Here is a 15502-nt window from a genome sequence, read left to right on the forward strand (position 1 = left end):
CCACCCCGAATGTGCCCGCGGGGGTGACACCGCCGCCGCCGTGTCACCGCGAGGGGGGTGGCAGGTCCCGGGGGGTGACACGGGGGGGGGGTTTGGGCTCGGGGGGGGCACCGAGCCCCTTCCTGGCTCTGGGGCGGCCGCAGCCAGACAGGGCAGGGCCGGAGCCGCGCCGGAGCCGCTGATTTATGAGTCTGGCCTGGGTGGCTCCGGTGGCTCCGGCGGCTCCTGGCCCCGGGCTCCGTCTCCACCCTGGCAGCGACATCGGGGACAAAAAACGGGGGGGCACCGCCCACCCCAAACCCCCCCCCCCCCCCCCCCCGGGCAGCTCGGCCCATCCCGATATCCCCAACCTCTGGAAACTGGGGGAAACTGAGGCACGGGGCTGCCTCCCCTCCCCCGCGGGTGACGCCCGGGAAGTCCGCCCGTGATGTCACCGTGGTGGCCCCGTTGCGTCACGGGTGTCCCCGTGTCACCCGCGCGGGGACGAGGTGGGATCCTCCACGGAGTCCCCGCGGTCAGGGGGGACCCCGGAGGGGGGGGGGGGGTGACCCCGGAGGGGGGGACACCCCGCTGCTGTCCCCGCCCCGGTGGCACCGGGGGACCCGCGGCTGTCCCCGCGCCGCCCGCTGCCGTCCCGGTGGCCGCGGCTCCGAGGGCAAGGAGTTAATTAGGGCGGCAGGGAGTTAATTAGAGCGGCAGCCGGGCTAAAATTAGCCCGGCGGAGGAGGGAGGGTTATTTTTAGCCGCTCCCCGCCCGGTGCCACCCGGCCGGTGTCGCTCGGCGCTGGCACCGCCACCCGCTGGCAGCGGAGCCGCTCCCGGTGTCCCGGGGGCTGGAAGGGACTCGGGGGCACTTTGGGATTCCGCGGCAGGGGGACAGTGACACGGGACCTGCTGCCACCCCTGTTTGTCCCCCTGGCCCCGTCCCCCTTCCCAGCGGCGTTTTTGGAGCGGCCGCTGAAAAATCCCAACAATTCCCGGCCCGCGGCGCATCCCGGGATCCCGCCGGGATCCCGCTGCCCTTCCAGCGGCAAGCCGGGCCGGGATCGCCGGTCCCGGGAAAGGGAAGGAATGCAGCGCGGGGTTTGCTTTTCCCGGTGGGATGGGACGGCTCCGGAGATTCCCGGGGAAAAGGAGATTCCCGGGGAAAAAGGATTCCCGAGTTTCCGTGGAGGAGCCCCCAGGGATGGGGAGAACAGGGGTGAGAAAAGGGAATCCCTGAGAGCTGGGGCATTCCCAAGGAGCTGAGATGCTCGAGGGGCTGCAATTCCCGGGAATCGGCATTCCCGATCCCACCTGAGCATCCGGGGGGTGGGAAAGGAGAATCCCTGAGAGCTGGGGGATTCCCAAAGGTGGATTTTTGACGAGCTGAGATCCTCGAGGGGCTGCAATTCCTGGGAATCGGCATTCCTGATCCCGACAGGAGCTCCAGGGGGTGCGAAAGGAGAATCCCCGGGAGAGGAGGGATTCCCAAAGGTGGATTTTGACGGGCTGAGATCCTTGAGGGGCTGCAATTCCTGGGAATTGACATTCCCGATCAAGGGAATCCCCGGGAGCAGAGGGATTCCCAAAGGTGGATTTTTGAGGAGTTGAGATCCTCGAGGGGCGGCAATTCCCGGGAATTGACATTCCCGATCCCAGCTGCGCATCCAGGGGGTGGGAAAGGAGAATCCCTGAGAGCTGAGGGATTCCCAAGGGTGGAATTTTGAGGAGTTGAGATCCTTGAGGGGCTGCAATTCCCGAGAACCCACATTCCTGATCAAGGGAATCCCCGGGAGAGAAGGGATTCCCAAAGGTGAATTTTTGAGGAGATCCTCCAGGGGCTGCAATTCCTGAGAATCGACATTCCAGATCTCCATTCCCAGGGGGTAGGAAAGGCGAATCCCTAAGAGCTGGGGGATTCCCAAAGGTGAATTTTTGAGGAGTTGAGATCCTCAAAGGGCTGCAATTCCCTGGTATCGACATTCCCGATCAAGGGAACCCCTGGGAGAGGAGGGATTCCCAAAGGTGAATTTTTGAGGAGATCCTCAAGGGGCTGCAATTCCCTGGAATCGGCATTCCCGATCTCTGTTCCCAGAGGATAGGAAAGGCGAATCCCTAAGTGCTGGGGGATTCCCAAAGGTGAATTTTTGAGGAGATCCTCGAGGGGCTGCAATTCCTGAGAATCGACATTCCCAATCAAGGGAATCCCGGGGAGCTGGGGGATTCCCGAGGGTGGATTTTTGAGGAGTTGAGATCCTCGAGGGGCGGCAATTCCCAGGAATCTGCATTCCCGACCAAGGGAACCCCCGGGAGCGGAGGATTCCCGAGGGTGGAAAAGGGCATTCCCGAGGGTCGGGATGGCGGAGGCAGGATCCGGAATTCCAGGCAGGCAGAGGAAACGGGCAAAATGCAAAGTGAGCCTTTTTTATTGTGTTATCCATTCACTTGGGAACAACGATTCCACGAAATCTCAAACACGGAGCGGGGAGGGGGGGCTATGGCACACGAGAAAAGGGAAAAATCGACAAAAGAAACCCAAAAAAAACCCCGGGAATTGCAGACGGATGAGGAGCCTACGGCACAGACACCGAGCACTTCCTAAGGACAGTCCGGGAAAAACCTGGATTGGCAACGAGATCGGAGTTTGGCAAATGATGATAATAATAATTAATAATGATAATAATGAATGAGGGTTTGAATGATAGACCAGAGAGAAGGAGAAAACGAGGAGCGCCAGGGATCCCACGTGGGCTCGGAGTAAACGGATTATTGGGGTTTTGGTAAATAAAAGTGGGTTTTTAAGGATTTTAGGGGAAAAAAAAAAAAATAAAAATAAAGGGCATTTGGGAGATGCGGAGGCTCCGGGGTGTCCCGGCTCCATCCCCCGAGACAGGGAGGGGAGGGCGAGGCAAAGGGAGGAAAACTGGAACAGGAGCAAAGTTTCCCTGGCCCTTTTATTCCCAGATTTCTATTTTTGGCACTGGCTTCACCACATCCCATAAAGAAAGGCCGGACAGATCTGGGCATGTGGTTAAATCCCAAAAAAAAAAAGGCTTTTGTGGAGCTGGGCTCCAGCTCCTCCTGCTCCCCCTTCCAGCACTTAAAAAGTTCTGAAAAGTCTTTTTTTTTGAGTTTTTCCCCCCCTCCTTTTCCCCTTTTTTTTTTTTTTTGTGGGTTTTTTCCCTCCTTTTTCCTTTTTTTTTTTTTTCTTTTTAGTTTTTGTTTTTTTTTTTTTTAACAAATTTATTTGGCAAAATGCACTGAACAAAGTCCAAGCAACTACTGGGAATCTGCACTTCTAGTCCTGCCATACAAAAACACCCCACGGCATGAGCACGGATTTACTCGGACAAGGAGAAAATTCCAGAAGAAAAAGAAAAAAGGGGAAAAAAAAAAGAAAAAAAAACTAAAAGAAAAATTAAGGAATTTTTTTCCCCAACAAAAACGAGTCACCCATGGAGACACCAGCACCTGCCAGCAGCTCCCACCCCCAGCTCCTGGTGGGACCCTCGGCATCCCATGGGAGATGCTCCATGGCCTTTCTCCTGGCTTCCTGTCCCTTTTCCCAGCTCCTTTTCCCTTTTCCCAACCCCCTTTCCCCTTCTCCCTGCTCCTGTTCCTTCTCCTGGCTCCTTTTCACTTTTCCCAGCCCCTTTCCCTTCTCCCGACCCCTTCTCCCAAACCCTTTTTCCCTTTTCCCATCCTCTCCTCCCTTCTCTCAACCCCCTTTCCCTGCTCCTTGCCCCTTTTCCTGGCTCCTTTTCCCTCCTCCCCATCCCACCTTTTTTCCCATCTCCCAACCCCTTTTCCCTGCTCCTTGCCCCTTTTTCCCCCAGCTCCTTGCCCCTTTTCCTGGCTCTTTTTTCCATCTTCCATCCCTTTTCCCTTCTCCCATCTCCTTTCCCCTTTCCCTTTTCCCTTTTCCTTTCTCCCACCCCCTTTCTGTTTTCCTTTTTTCCTCTTCCCATCCCCTTTCCCTTTTCCCTTCTCCCTTTTCCCTTCTCCCTTTTCCCTTCTCCCTTTTCCCTTCTCCCTTTTCCCTATTCCCTTTTCCCTTCTCCCATCCCCTTTCCCTCTTCCCCTTTCCCTTTCCCTCTTCCCTCTTCCCTTTTCCCATCCCTTTTCCCTTCTCCCTTTTCCCTCCTCCTGCCTCCAGCGTGGCTTTGGCTCGGGCAGGACCCCGGCAGAGCGACCCCAAAGCGTCTGAGCCAGCATCCCTCGGGATTCACATCCCACGGGATCCTCCCGGGATGGGGGGGTTGGAGGAGGAGGAGGAGGAGGAGGAGGAGGAAGAATTCCCGGCTCCAGCCCCGGCTCCAAGGATAGCACCAAGCTCTGGTCTCGAACACAGAGGAAGAATCAGATCTGGAGTAGAAAAATAAGGCTGGAACTGTCCGAGAGATTGAGGACAAGAGGGAATTCCCTCCTGGAGAAGGAATCCCGGGCTGGACTCGGGAGTGGCCGCGTGATTCCCGGCGGGCGGAGCTTGGAGCGGGATGGGATTTAGGATTTGGGATTTGGGATCAAACTCTCCAGAAAAGGCTTTGCTGGGGCTGAGGGACAGGGAGGGAAATTCCTGGAAAATGATCCCGTTTTCCCTGCTCTGCTCCCCCAAAGGGATGGGGGGGGGACATTCCCGAGCCCTGGAATTCCGGGACACAGCGGGGAGCATTCCCAGGAGAAGCCGCACGGCTTTAGGGTTAAAAACGTGGCGTTTCCCCGACTTTGCTGCAAAGGCAAATGACTGGAAACAAGGAACAGCGACATTCCTGCAGCCGAGGAGGGGACACGGAGCGGCTCTGCCCGGCCCGGCCCCCTGGGAATTCCACCGGGAATTCCACCGGTGCCCAGCAGCACCAGCTCGGGCTGGGGGGGGATTCAGCGGGAATCCAGGGAATTGCAAATCCTTTCCCACGGGAATTGCTCCCTGTCCCGTGATGGGATCCCTGGCATTCCTAACCCCATCCGAAGCTTTTGGGGGGAACGGGGAAACTCCCAGGATTTCACACCAGCTGTGGCTGGGTTGGTTTTATCCCTTCTCTTCCCAAAAACCAAAAACCTGTGCTCAGGATAACCGGGAAGGGCCTCTGCCTGCGGTGGTCTTGGGAAATCTTTTCCAGCCCCATGGATTCTGGGATTCTGGGAATGTTTCCCAGGAGCTGCTGAGCCCCAGGATGGGGCCTGGGGACAGGGACTGGGCTTGGACACTGCACCTGAATCCCAGGATCTGTCCCTTCCCCACAGATCCGGTGGCCACTCCAGGGAATTCCCGGAGCTCTCCCGAGAACCCAAGGGCTCCAAGGAAACGTCTCCTGCTCCCCTTTTCCTGCTCCTCCTGTTCCTGCTCCCATTTTCCTTTCCCTGCTCCCCTTTTCCTGTTCCCTTTTCCCTGCTCCCCTTTTCCTGTTCCCTTTTCCTGCTCCCCTTTCCCTGCTCCCCTTTTCCTGCTCCCCCTTTTCCTGTTTCCCTTTCCCTGCTCCCCTTTCCCTGCTCCCCTTTTCCTGCTTCCCTTTTCCTGCTCCCCCTCTTCCCCCTTTCCCAGCTCTCCCCTCCGTGCCGGGTCACCCCCGTGAGATCCAAGCTCTCTCCCAGTTCAATCCCAGTCCCAGATTCCCAAGGGATGGGAACAGAACTGATCCTTCCACTCCCCCTCCCCACCTGCCCTAAACTTCCCTGGACATTTCCCAGGCCCTGGATTTAGTGGGAAGAATTCCAGTGTGGAAAAGAGAGATGGGAATTCGCTGATTCGGGTTGAAACTCCCCCAAAAGTCGATTTTCCCAAGATTCTGGATGCACCAGGAAGCTCCTTCCCTTCCCTCCCTCCCTGGATTTGGGGACAGCACAGAGACCCCCCCAAAGCTCCCGGCCTCCCCCATCCCTGCAGCTCCCTAAAATTCCTCCTGGGATCTCTCCCAGCCGGGAATTCCCCTGCAGGGCCATCCCTGGATCCCAGCAGAGCTGTGGGATGCAGGGAAAAGCCTCCCCAGCCTCCCTTTGGCCATTCCCAACAGGGATTTTTCCAGCTGGATTTGGGGATTTTGGGGTGTTTTGGGTTTTTTTTTTTTGTACTAATTTTCTACAAAATGCTTCCCACCTCACCCCTTCTCCAGAGGAAATTCCTGCTGATTGGGCTCTGATGGGATCCAGCTCTCACATCCCACTGGGAATGACCCCTCACCTCCTCCTGCACCACCCCCTTCCCAAATCCAAATACCCCAATAAAAAAAATCCCCCCCCTTTCCTTTCCTCCCTCAACCCCGGGTAAATTTAAAAAATCCCAATTCCAATTCTCAATCCCACTTTCCTTCCCATGAAGCAGCCACCCTTTCCCTAAAAACCCCCGCTTCCAAATTGATCTTTTCAGCTTGTTTTGGGGTGGTTTTTTTGAATTTTTTTTTGTTTTTTCAGGTTTTTTTTGTTTTTTCTCGGGATTTTTTTAAGTTCTGTTTGAAGCCAGCGTTGAGTTTTTACCCCTGGGTGCAGGTGGAGGTGTGGAGGAGCCTGGATCCAGAGGCTGGATGGGGATTCCCTTCCAGAGGGATCCACAGCTATAGGATGATACAGGGTTTTTTGTCCTTAAAGGGATTCTCAGAAGCAGGAACTCCCACCAGGAGTGGATCATTCCGAGCATGCTGCTCGCAGTAATTCATCAGCTCCGAGGATGCTTTGGAGACCTGCATTTTGGGGATAAAAAAAAAGCAGGAATTTGGGGGATAATGGCAGGAATTTGGGGGATAATCACAGCTCAGAGTCACCAGCGCTTCCAGGATTTTTGGGGTTTCACATCCAGCTTTTCCCAACGGAAATTTTGGGGAGAAAAATGGGAATTGGAGGTGGAAAATCAGAGTTGACAGTGAGGAGTGTGGGGAAATGCCCCGGCTGGGAGATTTGAAAGGAATGTTGTATCTGTGTTGTTCAGGGATTTGGGAGGAGCTCTGAGGATGCTTTAAAGACCTGGGGAGGAAAGCAGGAATTGATGGGAATATTCCCAGCTCGGAGTCACCAGAGCTTGCAGGATTTTTGGGGATTTACATCCAGCTTTTCCCTTAAGGACTTAAAAGGGATATTATTGTAGCTGAGTTTTTCAGGGATTTGGGACGAAAAAGGGAAAGATTCCCTGAGCGCAGAACACAGAATCAAACTCACTCATCTCCTTCCAAGGTCTCAAAAAACACCACCCCCATTTGTCCTTGTCACCTGACAATCCTGACCCCTGTGTGTCCCCGGGAGTCCTGAGGCCACCCCTGGGGGACTCTGGGACCATCCCTGGAGGACTTTGGGACCATCCCTGCTGGGGATTCTGGGGCCATCCCTGTGAGGGACTGGGACCATCCCTGTGGGCAACTCTGGGACCATCCCTATGGGGACTCTGGGACCATCCCTGTGGGGGACTCTGGGACCACCCCTGTGGGGACTCTGGGGCCATCCCTGTGGGGACTCTGGGACCATCCCTGTGGGGACTCTGGGGCCATCCCTGTGGGGGACTTTGGGACCATCCCTGTGAGGAACTCTGGGACCATCCCTATGGGGACTCTGGGACCATCCCTGTGGGCAACTCTGGGACCATCCCTATGGGGACTCTGGGGCCACCCCTTTTGGGGACTCTGGGACCTCTGGGACCGTCCCTGTGGGGACTTTGGGGCCATCCCTGTGGGGGACTGGGACCATCCCTGTGGGGACTCTGGGGCCACACCTTTTGGGGACTCTGGGACCGTCCCTGTGGGGGACTGGGACCATCCCTGTGGGGAACTCTGGGGTTGTCCCCGTGGGGGACTCTGGGACTACGCCTGTGGAGGACATTGGGACTGTCCCTATGGGGGACTCTGGGGCCACCCCTTTTGGGGACTCTGGGGCCACCCCTTTTGGGGACTCTGGGGCCATCCCTGTGGGGACTCTGAGACCGAGCCTGTGAGGAACTCTGGGACCTTCCCTGTGGGGGACTGGGACCACCCCTGTGGGGACTCTGGGGCCATCCCTGTGGGGACTCTGGGGCCACCCCTTCTGGGGACTCTGGGCTCTCTGCCGTGCCCGGCTCACCTTGATCCTCTCGATGCCGGCCTCGATGCGGAGCTGCTCCACCAGCTTGCGGGCCTGCGCGATGTTGTTAGTGCTGGACATCCTCTGCCATCGGCGCCGGGCCCCGCGCAGCACAGCCCTGCGGAGAGCACGGACACGGGGCTGCAGCGGCTGCAAAACCCCCCTCGCTGGGTTCTCAAGCTGTACAAGTTGAATGGTAACAAAATGGTTCTAAAAATAGTCATTAGAGTAATAAGAATGTGGACAATTGGGATTAGGACAATACGAGACAATAAGAACAAAGAGTTATGGATGGTCTGGGTACCATTTCTGGGCAAAATAAACCCAAAAAAGGACCCACGTTAACCCTTTAAACACCAGCCTGTTGCATATTCATACACCTCATGCATGATGCATAAATTCCATTCAAACACAGGATTCTGCCTGGTCAGTGTCAGCCTCTTCCTCTGGATCCTGAGGCGTCTGCAGGGCTGAGCGAGGCAGGAAGAAGCTCAGAAGTTCGTTTCTTCTGATAATGGTGCAATAAATTCTCTTTCTCTGAAAGGTTTAGGTGGCTGCTATCTGGTACAAATGCCTCATTCCTTTCTTAAAAAAAATATCCCGCACACAGAGTTTCTATTTTAACATTATGTTATAACCTAAAACTGTGCTTAACACACTACTTAACATCCCTTTCTAACAAAACACATAAAATATTCATTGGAATATTTGCCAAAAGCCAATCATAAAATACACATTTTTCACAGGCGTGGAGCTGCTCTGCCGTGTGCTCCATCCCAGGATCCTGGAGGGCCTGGGAAGGGATGTTAATCCCACACCCACGGCCATGTGCAGAGGGAGCTCTGGTGGCCCCGCTGACGCTTCCTGAGGGTGTTTCAAGTTCCCTTTTCCCCGAAGGAGCCCTCAGGATCCCCTTTCCAGGGAGTTCTGTTAAAAGCTCTGCTGAGCAGAGCGGAAAAATCCACGGAGGGGAAGCTCTGCCCCAGCACAGCCCCGGGCTGGGCACCCAGGGGGCTCCTGGACCCCTCTGGACCAGCCCTGGTGGCTTTGGTGTCCCTGCGCCTGGGCAGGTGATACCTGCATGTGGGTCATGTCCAACCTGCACATGGGGATGTGTCCATGGGACCACATCCGACCTTCCCAAGGGATTTGTGTCCAACCTTCCCATGGGATTTATATCCAACCTTCCCATGGGATGTGTGTCCAACCTTCCCAGGGGATTTATATCCAACCTTCCCATGGGATGTGTGTCCAACCTTCCCAGGGGATTTATATCCAACCTTCCCATGGGATGTGTGTCCCACCTTCCCAAGGGATGTGTGTCCAACCTTCCCATGGGATGTGTGTCCAACCTTCCCATAGGATTCATGTCCAACCTGCCCATGGGATTTCTGTCCAACTTTCCCATAGGATTTGTGTCCAACCTTCCCATGGGATTCATGTCCCACCTGCCCATGGGATTTATGTCCAACTTTCCTATAGGATTTATATCCAACCTTCCCATGGGATTTGTGTCCAACTTTCCCATAGGATTCATGTCCAGCCATTCCATGGGATGTGTGTCCTACCTGCCCATGGGATTTGTGTCCCACCTGCCCATGGGGCCGTGTCCCTGCACCCCCACAATGCCCTGGCAGGCCCTGAACCCCATTCCTCTCAGCTTCACAGCAGGAACTGAAGGATTTTTTCCACGAGACCAAAACAACCTCCCCCCAGTCCCAGGGGCAGCTCCTGCCACACCGAATCCCTCGGCCAGACACCACCCCCAGCCTGTTCCCTTTGTGACACCCCTGTGGAGGTGTCACAGCCGCCACCTCCCGCCGCTGACTCAGCCCTGACCGCTCCTTCCCAGGGCACAGGGGGCAGCTCCCACCCCCCACCAGAGCCCGAGACGACTCCGGGAGGAGAAGGAGCCAAAGCAAACACTCCCGGCCCCGCCAGCCGCCCACTGCAGCCCTTCCACGGCTTAATTAGAGGCTGCTCCAGCCTGCTCCCCGCGCCTGGCAGCTTCAAAGCCGAGCGTTCCCGGCGGGAGCGGGGTGGGAGCGCCCGTCCCATCCCAAATCCTCGCTGTCTCGCCTATGTTTAGACATTTCGGGAGTTTATTCCAGACCACAAGGGCACTCTCAGGGATTATTTTGCTTGGCAAGCCGCGTCCCGGCGCGTTCTGAGCTCCTCAATCCCCGAGCAGCACTGGGGGGGAAGGAGCGGCGCTGCAGCCCCGCGTTCCCGGCTCCCCGCGGGAGGATTCCCTGAATTAGCGGGGCTGGTTGGGAATCTCCGCCTCTCCCGTCCTGGAAGTTAAGTCAAGCCAGCACGGGGAAGCTGCCAGGGTGAAATCGGGTCTGGTTCTGTGGAAAACGGGAGGAGGAAGGAGGCCGTTCCCTGGGGAAGGAGCTCCAAAACAGCAGAGCTGCAGCTGCCCAGCATCCCAGCGAACCCCAGCTTCCCTCTTCCCAGCAGGGCCTTTTTCCCCTCCCAAGAGCAGAGAGGAGCAGCAGTCGGTGCTGTTCCACAGGGGGATCTGAATCCCTCCCAGTCCCAGGGATCAGGAGCAGGGCAAAGCTCCGTGTCCAAGTCCAGCTCCTTCTAAACCCGAGCCACGACCTCGGGAGTCCTTCCTGCTGCAGGCACTGCCAGAAAACCCTTCACCTGGACAAGAGTTAGCAGGCAGCTGGCGGAAAAAATGCAAGGAATTTGTGTTTCCAAGTGTTTGCAGCAGCACAGGATCACCTGCCTGTACTTTCTCAGCTTCCTGTTTACGGAGTGAGGCTGATGAATCAGCCCAGGGAGAGTTCAGAGAACTTCTGGGAGCTGCTCCTGCCCCCATCCCTGTCCCTGCAGCATCCTGAGGATCCACAGCCTGGGCACTGCTGGATCCAAAACAGGGCAGTGCTGGATCCACAGCCTGGGCACTGCTGGATCCAAAACAGGGCAGTGCTGGATCCAAAACAGGGCAGTGCTGGATCCACATCTGGGCACTGCTGGATCAAAAACCTGGACACTGCTGGATCCAAAACCAGGGCAGTGCTGGATCCAAACCAGGGCAGTGCTGGATCCTGGTTTGGATCCAGCAGTGCCCAGATGTAGCTGCAGCAGTGCCCAGATGTGGATCCAGCAGTGCTCTATTCCAGCAGTGCCCAGATGTGGATCCAGCACTGCCCTGATCCAGCAGTGCCCAGGTTTCCATGGATCCAGCTCCTCTGTCCCTTTGCCCATTTTTTAAGGAAATCAGTGTTTGGGAAAGGACTGGGATGTGACGTCTGCAGCCAGGGCAGGAAGCACAGGACAGTGGGGACACCCAGGTCTCCAGCACACCCTCATAAAGTGAAGAATGACCCCCACAGAGGCAGAATTCCTTCAGCCGGGGGGGCAAACCTCTGGAGCTCGGCCTGGTCCCACCTCCTGCTGCTGCTGGAGCCGGGCCAGCGCTGACTCTTCCCTTGCCTGGCTCTGCTCCGTGACTCAGCACCAGGCCCCGCTCTCCTCTGGCTGAGTCACCCCCGGCCCTCCTCAGCACAAACAAATCTTCCCGAATCCCGCAGCAGCACTTCCCGGCCGATCCCGGCAGCAGCGTTCGGGACAAGGGGACTTTCGGGAATGGCTCTGGTGGCGCTGTTCCTCACGCTGTGCCCGGGAGCTCTTCCAGCAGGGATGGAGGCACCGAGCCCTGCAGCTCTCCGGGCTCTCTCCCTGCTCCTCCACAGCGCAGGGATCCGGCGGATCCCAGCCCGGGGAACGCTGCCAGAGAGATTTCCCAGCAGCACAAAAACCCACGGGAAATCGATACACATTCAGGGAACGCAAGAGCGAGGGCAGGGAGGGATCATCCGGGGTGGCCCGAGGGCAGGGACACGGCTGGGAGAGAGATTGGGAAATCCGGGATCCCGGAGCGCAGGTGAGAGGTTTGGGAATGACGCAAACGCATCTCGGGAGGGTCTGGCTGGGGCACAACCCCCCCGGGAGCACTGCTGCCTGTTCTAGGGGAAGCTCTGAGGTCAGGATAGACCCCGCAATGAGCAGCATTTGGTGTTTTAAACCGGTTTGGATATCCTGGACGAAAAGCAGGACGCTCAGAGCCACATCCTCAGCAGCTCGGTCTGACTCTGGAGCAGCCCCAAATCTCTCCTGGGTTCCACCCCTCACAAACCCCATGCTTTGTGCTCACATTCCCCCAAAGGCCGCGGGTGGCACGGCGGGGAGCCGCGGCTGTGCCGCCCTCCCGGTGTCACGTCACGGCAGCACCGAGTGACGGCCGCCGCGGCCCCTCCGCGTCCCACGGCGCCGCTTTGTTCCCGAGCTCCCTGCCTGTGTGCCCGGCAGCCGCCAAAGTCCCGATTTGGGCTGTTTTCCCGGGAAAAAGCAGCGCAAACCCGCGCAGCTCCTGAGTCAGCCGCGCGCAGCAGCGGCGGTGACAGAGCGGTGACAGAGCGGTGACAGAGCGGTGACAGCAGCGCTGGCTCTGCCGAGCCGTGACTCAGCAGCGGCTCCGTGCTGGAGGAGACGCCTCCTCCTCCTCTCCCATCACGGATCTGGGCTGGCTCCGAGCAGCCTCTGCGTTTCATCCAGTTATTGATTTATTCATTGATTGATTTATTGATTGATTTATTCCCGGCGGGATGGATCCCCCCATCCCCATCCCCGCCTTTTCCCCCGCCTCAGCCAAACCTTTCCCCGCCTTTCCCAACCGAAACGCGGCCCCGGGATCGCGGTCACGAGGGTGAAACCGGCCGGGGAGCCGGGCCTGTCCCGGCCTGACGGGCACGCCGGGAAGCGGCCCTGGCACGGCTCCCGGGCAGCTCCGGCCCACGGTGCCACCTGCCCGCCGGCTGACGGCAGCGCGCAGAAATGCGCTGATCCCGCGTTCCCCGGGAATTCCTGCCATTCCTCTCATAGCTGCGAGCTGCCACTCCCCGAACAGCCAGCGCCTGAGTGGCATTCACCCTTCCAGGACCCCATTTTTCTCTCAGGACCCTCTCTACCCTTCCAGGACCCCATAAACCCATCACAGTCGCATTTACCCTTCCAGGACCCCATAAACCCCTCAGGGTCGCATTTACCCTTCCAGGACCCCATTTACCTCTCAGGACCCTCTCTACCCTTCCAGGACCCCATAAACCCATCAGAGTCGCATTTACCCTTTCAGGACCCCATAAACCCCTCAGGATCACATTCACCCTTCCAGGACCTCATAAACCTCTCAGGGTCACATTCACCCTCCCAGGACCCCATTTACCTCTCAGGGCTGCATTTACCCTTCCAGGACCCTATAAACCACTCAGGACTGCATTTACCCTTCCAGGAAAGAGCAGCCTCACATCCATTACACGGAGCTGCAAAAAACCCCAAACCCACCAGGATTGGGAATTCAGGGATGGGGCAGCCTGAGGGTCCCCAAACCCACCAGGATTGGGAATTTAGGGCTGGAGCAGCCTGAGGGTCTCCAAACCCTTTGTGTTTTGGGATTTCGGGCTGGAGCAGCACGAGGTCCCCAAATCCTTTGTGTTTTGGGACTTCGGGCTGGAGCAGCACGAGGTCCCCAAATCCTTTGTGTTTTGGGATTTCGGGCTGGAGCAGCACGAGGTCCCCAAATCCTTTGTGTTTTGGGACTTCGGGCTGGAGCAGCACGAGGTCCCCAAATCCTTTGTGTTTTGGGATTTCGGGCTGGAGCAGCCTGAGGGTATCCAAACCCTTTGTGTTTTGGGATTTCGGGCTGGGGCAGCCCTAGGGTCCCCAAACCCTTTGTGTTTTGGGATTTCGGGCTGGAGCAGCCCGAGGGTCTCCAAACCCTTTGTGTTTTGGGATTTCGGGCTGGAGCAGCCTGAGGGTCCCCAAACCCTTTGTGATTTGGGATTTAGGGCTGGGGCAGCCCGAGGGTCCCCAAACTCTCAGTGTTTTGGGATTTCGGGCTGGAGCAGCTTGAGGGTCTCCAAACTCTTTGTGATTTGGGATTTCGGGCTGGAGCAGCCTGAGGGTCTCCAAACCCTTTGTGTTTTGGGATTTCGGGCTGGAGCAGCACGAGGGTTTTGGGCTCCCCCCGGCTGGAGCGGGGCCAGGAGCCACCGCCACCTCCGCGGAGCGAGCCCGGAGCCAGGAAAGGCGGGGGGAGCCCGGCGGGGGAGCCGGGATCGCTGTCCCAGCGCCGGTTCCTGCTTTTCGGGATGACCTCATGGTTTTTGGGAACAGAGCGCGGCTGTTGGGGCCGGCGCTCGCTCCTTGTCTGGGCAAGAACAAAGCCGGCTCCATTTTCCCTTCACACTTCCTGCAGCAGCAGCTCCGCGCCTCAATGAGCCATTGAATTTTTCCCTGACTGCAGCAAGTTTTTATTCCTTTTTTTTCCCTCCCTTCACCTCCTTTCAAACCTCAAGACTTCTGTGGCGTGGGACCAGGAGCCATGGCAGGGTGGGAAAACTCCCTGAAAACTTCCTAAAAACTCCCTAAAAACTCCTGGGCTCTGCTCAGGAACGGATTTAAGCCGTTCCATGTCCCACCAACAGCATGCAGGGACCCTTTGGAGCTGCTCCATCCCACTTCAATCCATTCAAACCTTAAAATCCAGGGAAACCTGAAGCATCCCCAAGGAATTCATCCCTTTTTTCAGGGGAAGCCTGAAGCCCCCAGGAATTCACCCCTTTTTCCTTCCCTCCCTGCTCCAGGGAGCTCAAGCCTGGCTGGAATCCCCTTCTCCCTGATTTCCCGGGAGCAGCCCCATAATTAACAGCCCTTTGCTAATGGAACCCCGAGGGAGAATCTTTTCCCTAAGGCAGGAATTCACCTGGAGGGAGAGAACTCAGCCCGGCTGGGAAGAAAAACCCAAAAACCTGAACCCCACAACTTTGGGATGAACACCCAGCTCCAGCTCCGGGCTGGAATGGGGACACAGAGCTGCTCTGGGATCAAGGCCCTCCTGGCATCGGGGATTTGGGGTCATTCCCGTTGTGGAATGGGGACACAGAGCTGCTCTGGGATCCCCATTCCCTACAAAAGGGCCCTGCTGGCACTGGGGCTCATTCCTGTTCTGGAATGGGGACACAGAGCCACTCTGGGATCCTCATTCCCTACACAAGGGCCCTGCTGGCATTGGGGATTTGGGGTCATTCCTGTTCTGGAATGGACACAAAACTGTTTCAGGATCCCCATTCCCTACAAACGGGCCCTGCTGGCATTGGGGCTCATTCCTGTTCTGGAATGGGGACACAGAGCTGCCCCGGGATCCCCATTCCCTACAAAAGAGCCCTGCTGGCATTGGGGATTGGGGCTCATTCCCGTTCTGGAACAGACACAGAGCTGTTTCAGGATCCCCATTCCCCACAAACGGGCCCTGCTGGCATCAGGGCCCGGCTCATTCCCGGCCCTTTCCCGTTCCAGGGCCACGTGAGTGACCTTTGGGCCACGGCCATCACATGAGTGACACCCCACTGCTCTTTCCTCCTCCACCCATCCCCGCAGTCCTGTGACTTTCCCTCCCCAGCTTTGTTTTGAT

General features: G+C 57.3%; 1 protein-coding gene across 2 annotated transcripts in view; it reads right to left on the reverse strand.

The window, feature by feature from the left end:
* Positions 1 to 6033: 6033 nt before the first annotated feature.
* The window catches only part of GNG7 (G protein subunit gamma 7), a 29292-nt gene continuing 19823 nt past the window's right edge, over positions 6034 to 15502 (reverse strand). Inside the window, exons 3-4 of one of the 2 annotated variants that reach the window (XM_038163957.1) lie at positions 8020 to 8137; positions 6034 to 6656 (exon numbers count right to left, since the gene is read on the reverse strand). In XM_038163957.1, coding sequence (XP_038019885.1) covers positions 6531 to 6656; positions 8020 to 8100 — 207 coding nt within the window. In that variant the 5' untranslated portion in view covers positions 8101 to 8137 and the 3' untranslated portion in view covers positions 6034 to 6530. Of the gene's footprint in view, positions 6657 to 8019; positions 8200 to 15502 lie in introns of both variants that reach the window. The other variant, XM_038163958.1, reaches the window with a different exon arrangement.

This window comes from Motacilla alba, chromosome 28 (assembly GCF_015832195.1).
Source record: "Motacilla alba alba isolate MOTALB_02 chromosome 28, Motacilla_alba_V1.0_pri, whole genome shotgun sequence".
In the NCBI taxonomy this organism is placed as follows: Eukaryota; Metazoa; Chordata; class Aves; order Passeriformes; family Motacillidae; genus Motacilla; species Motacilla alba.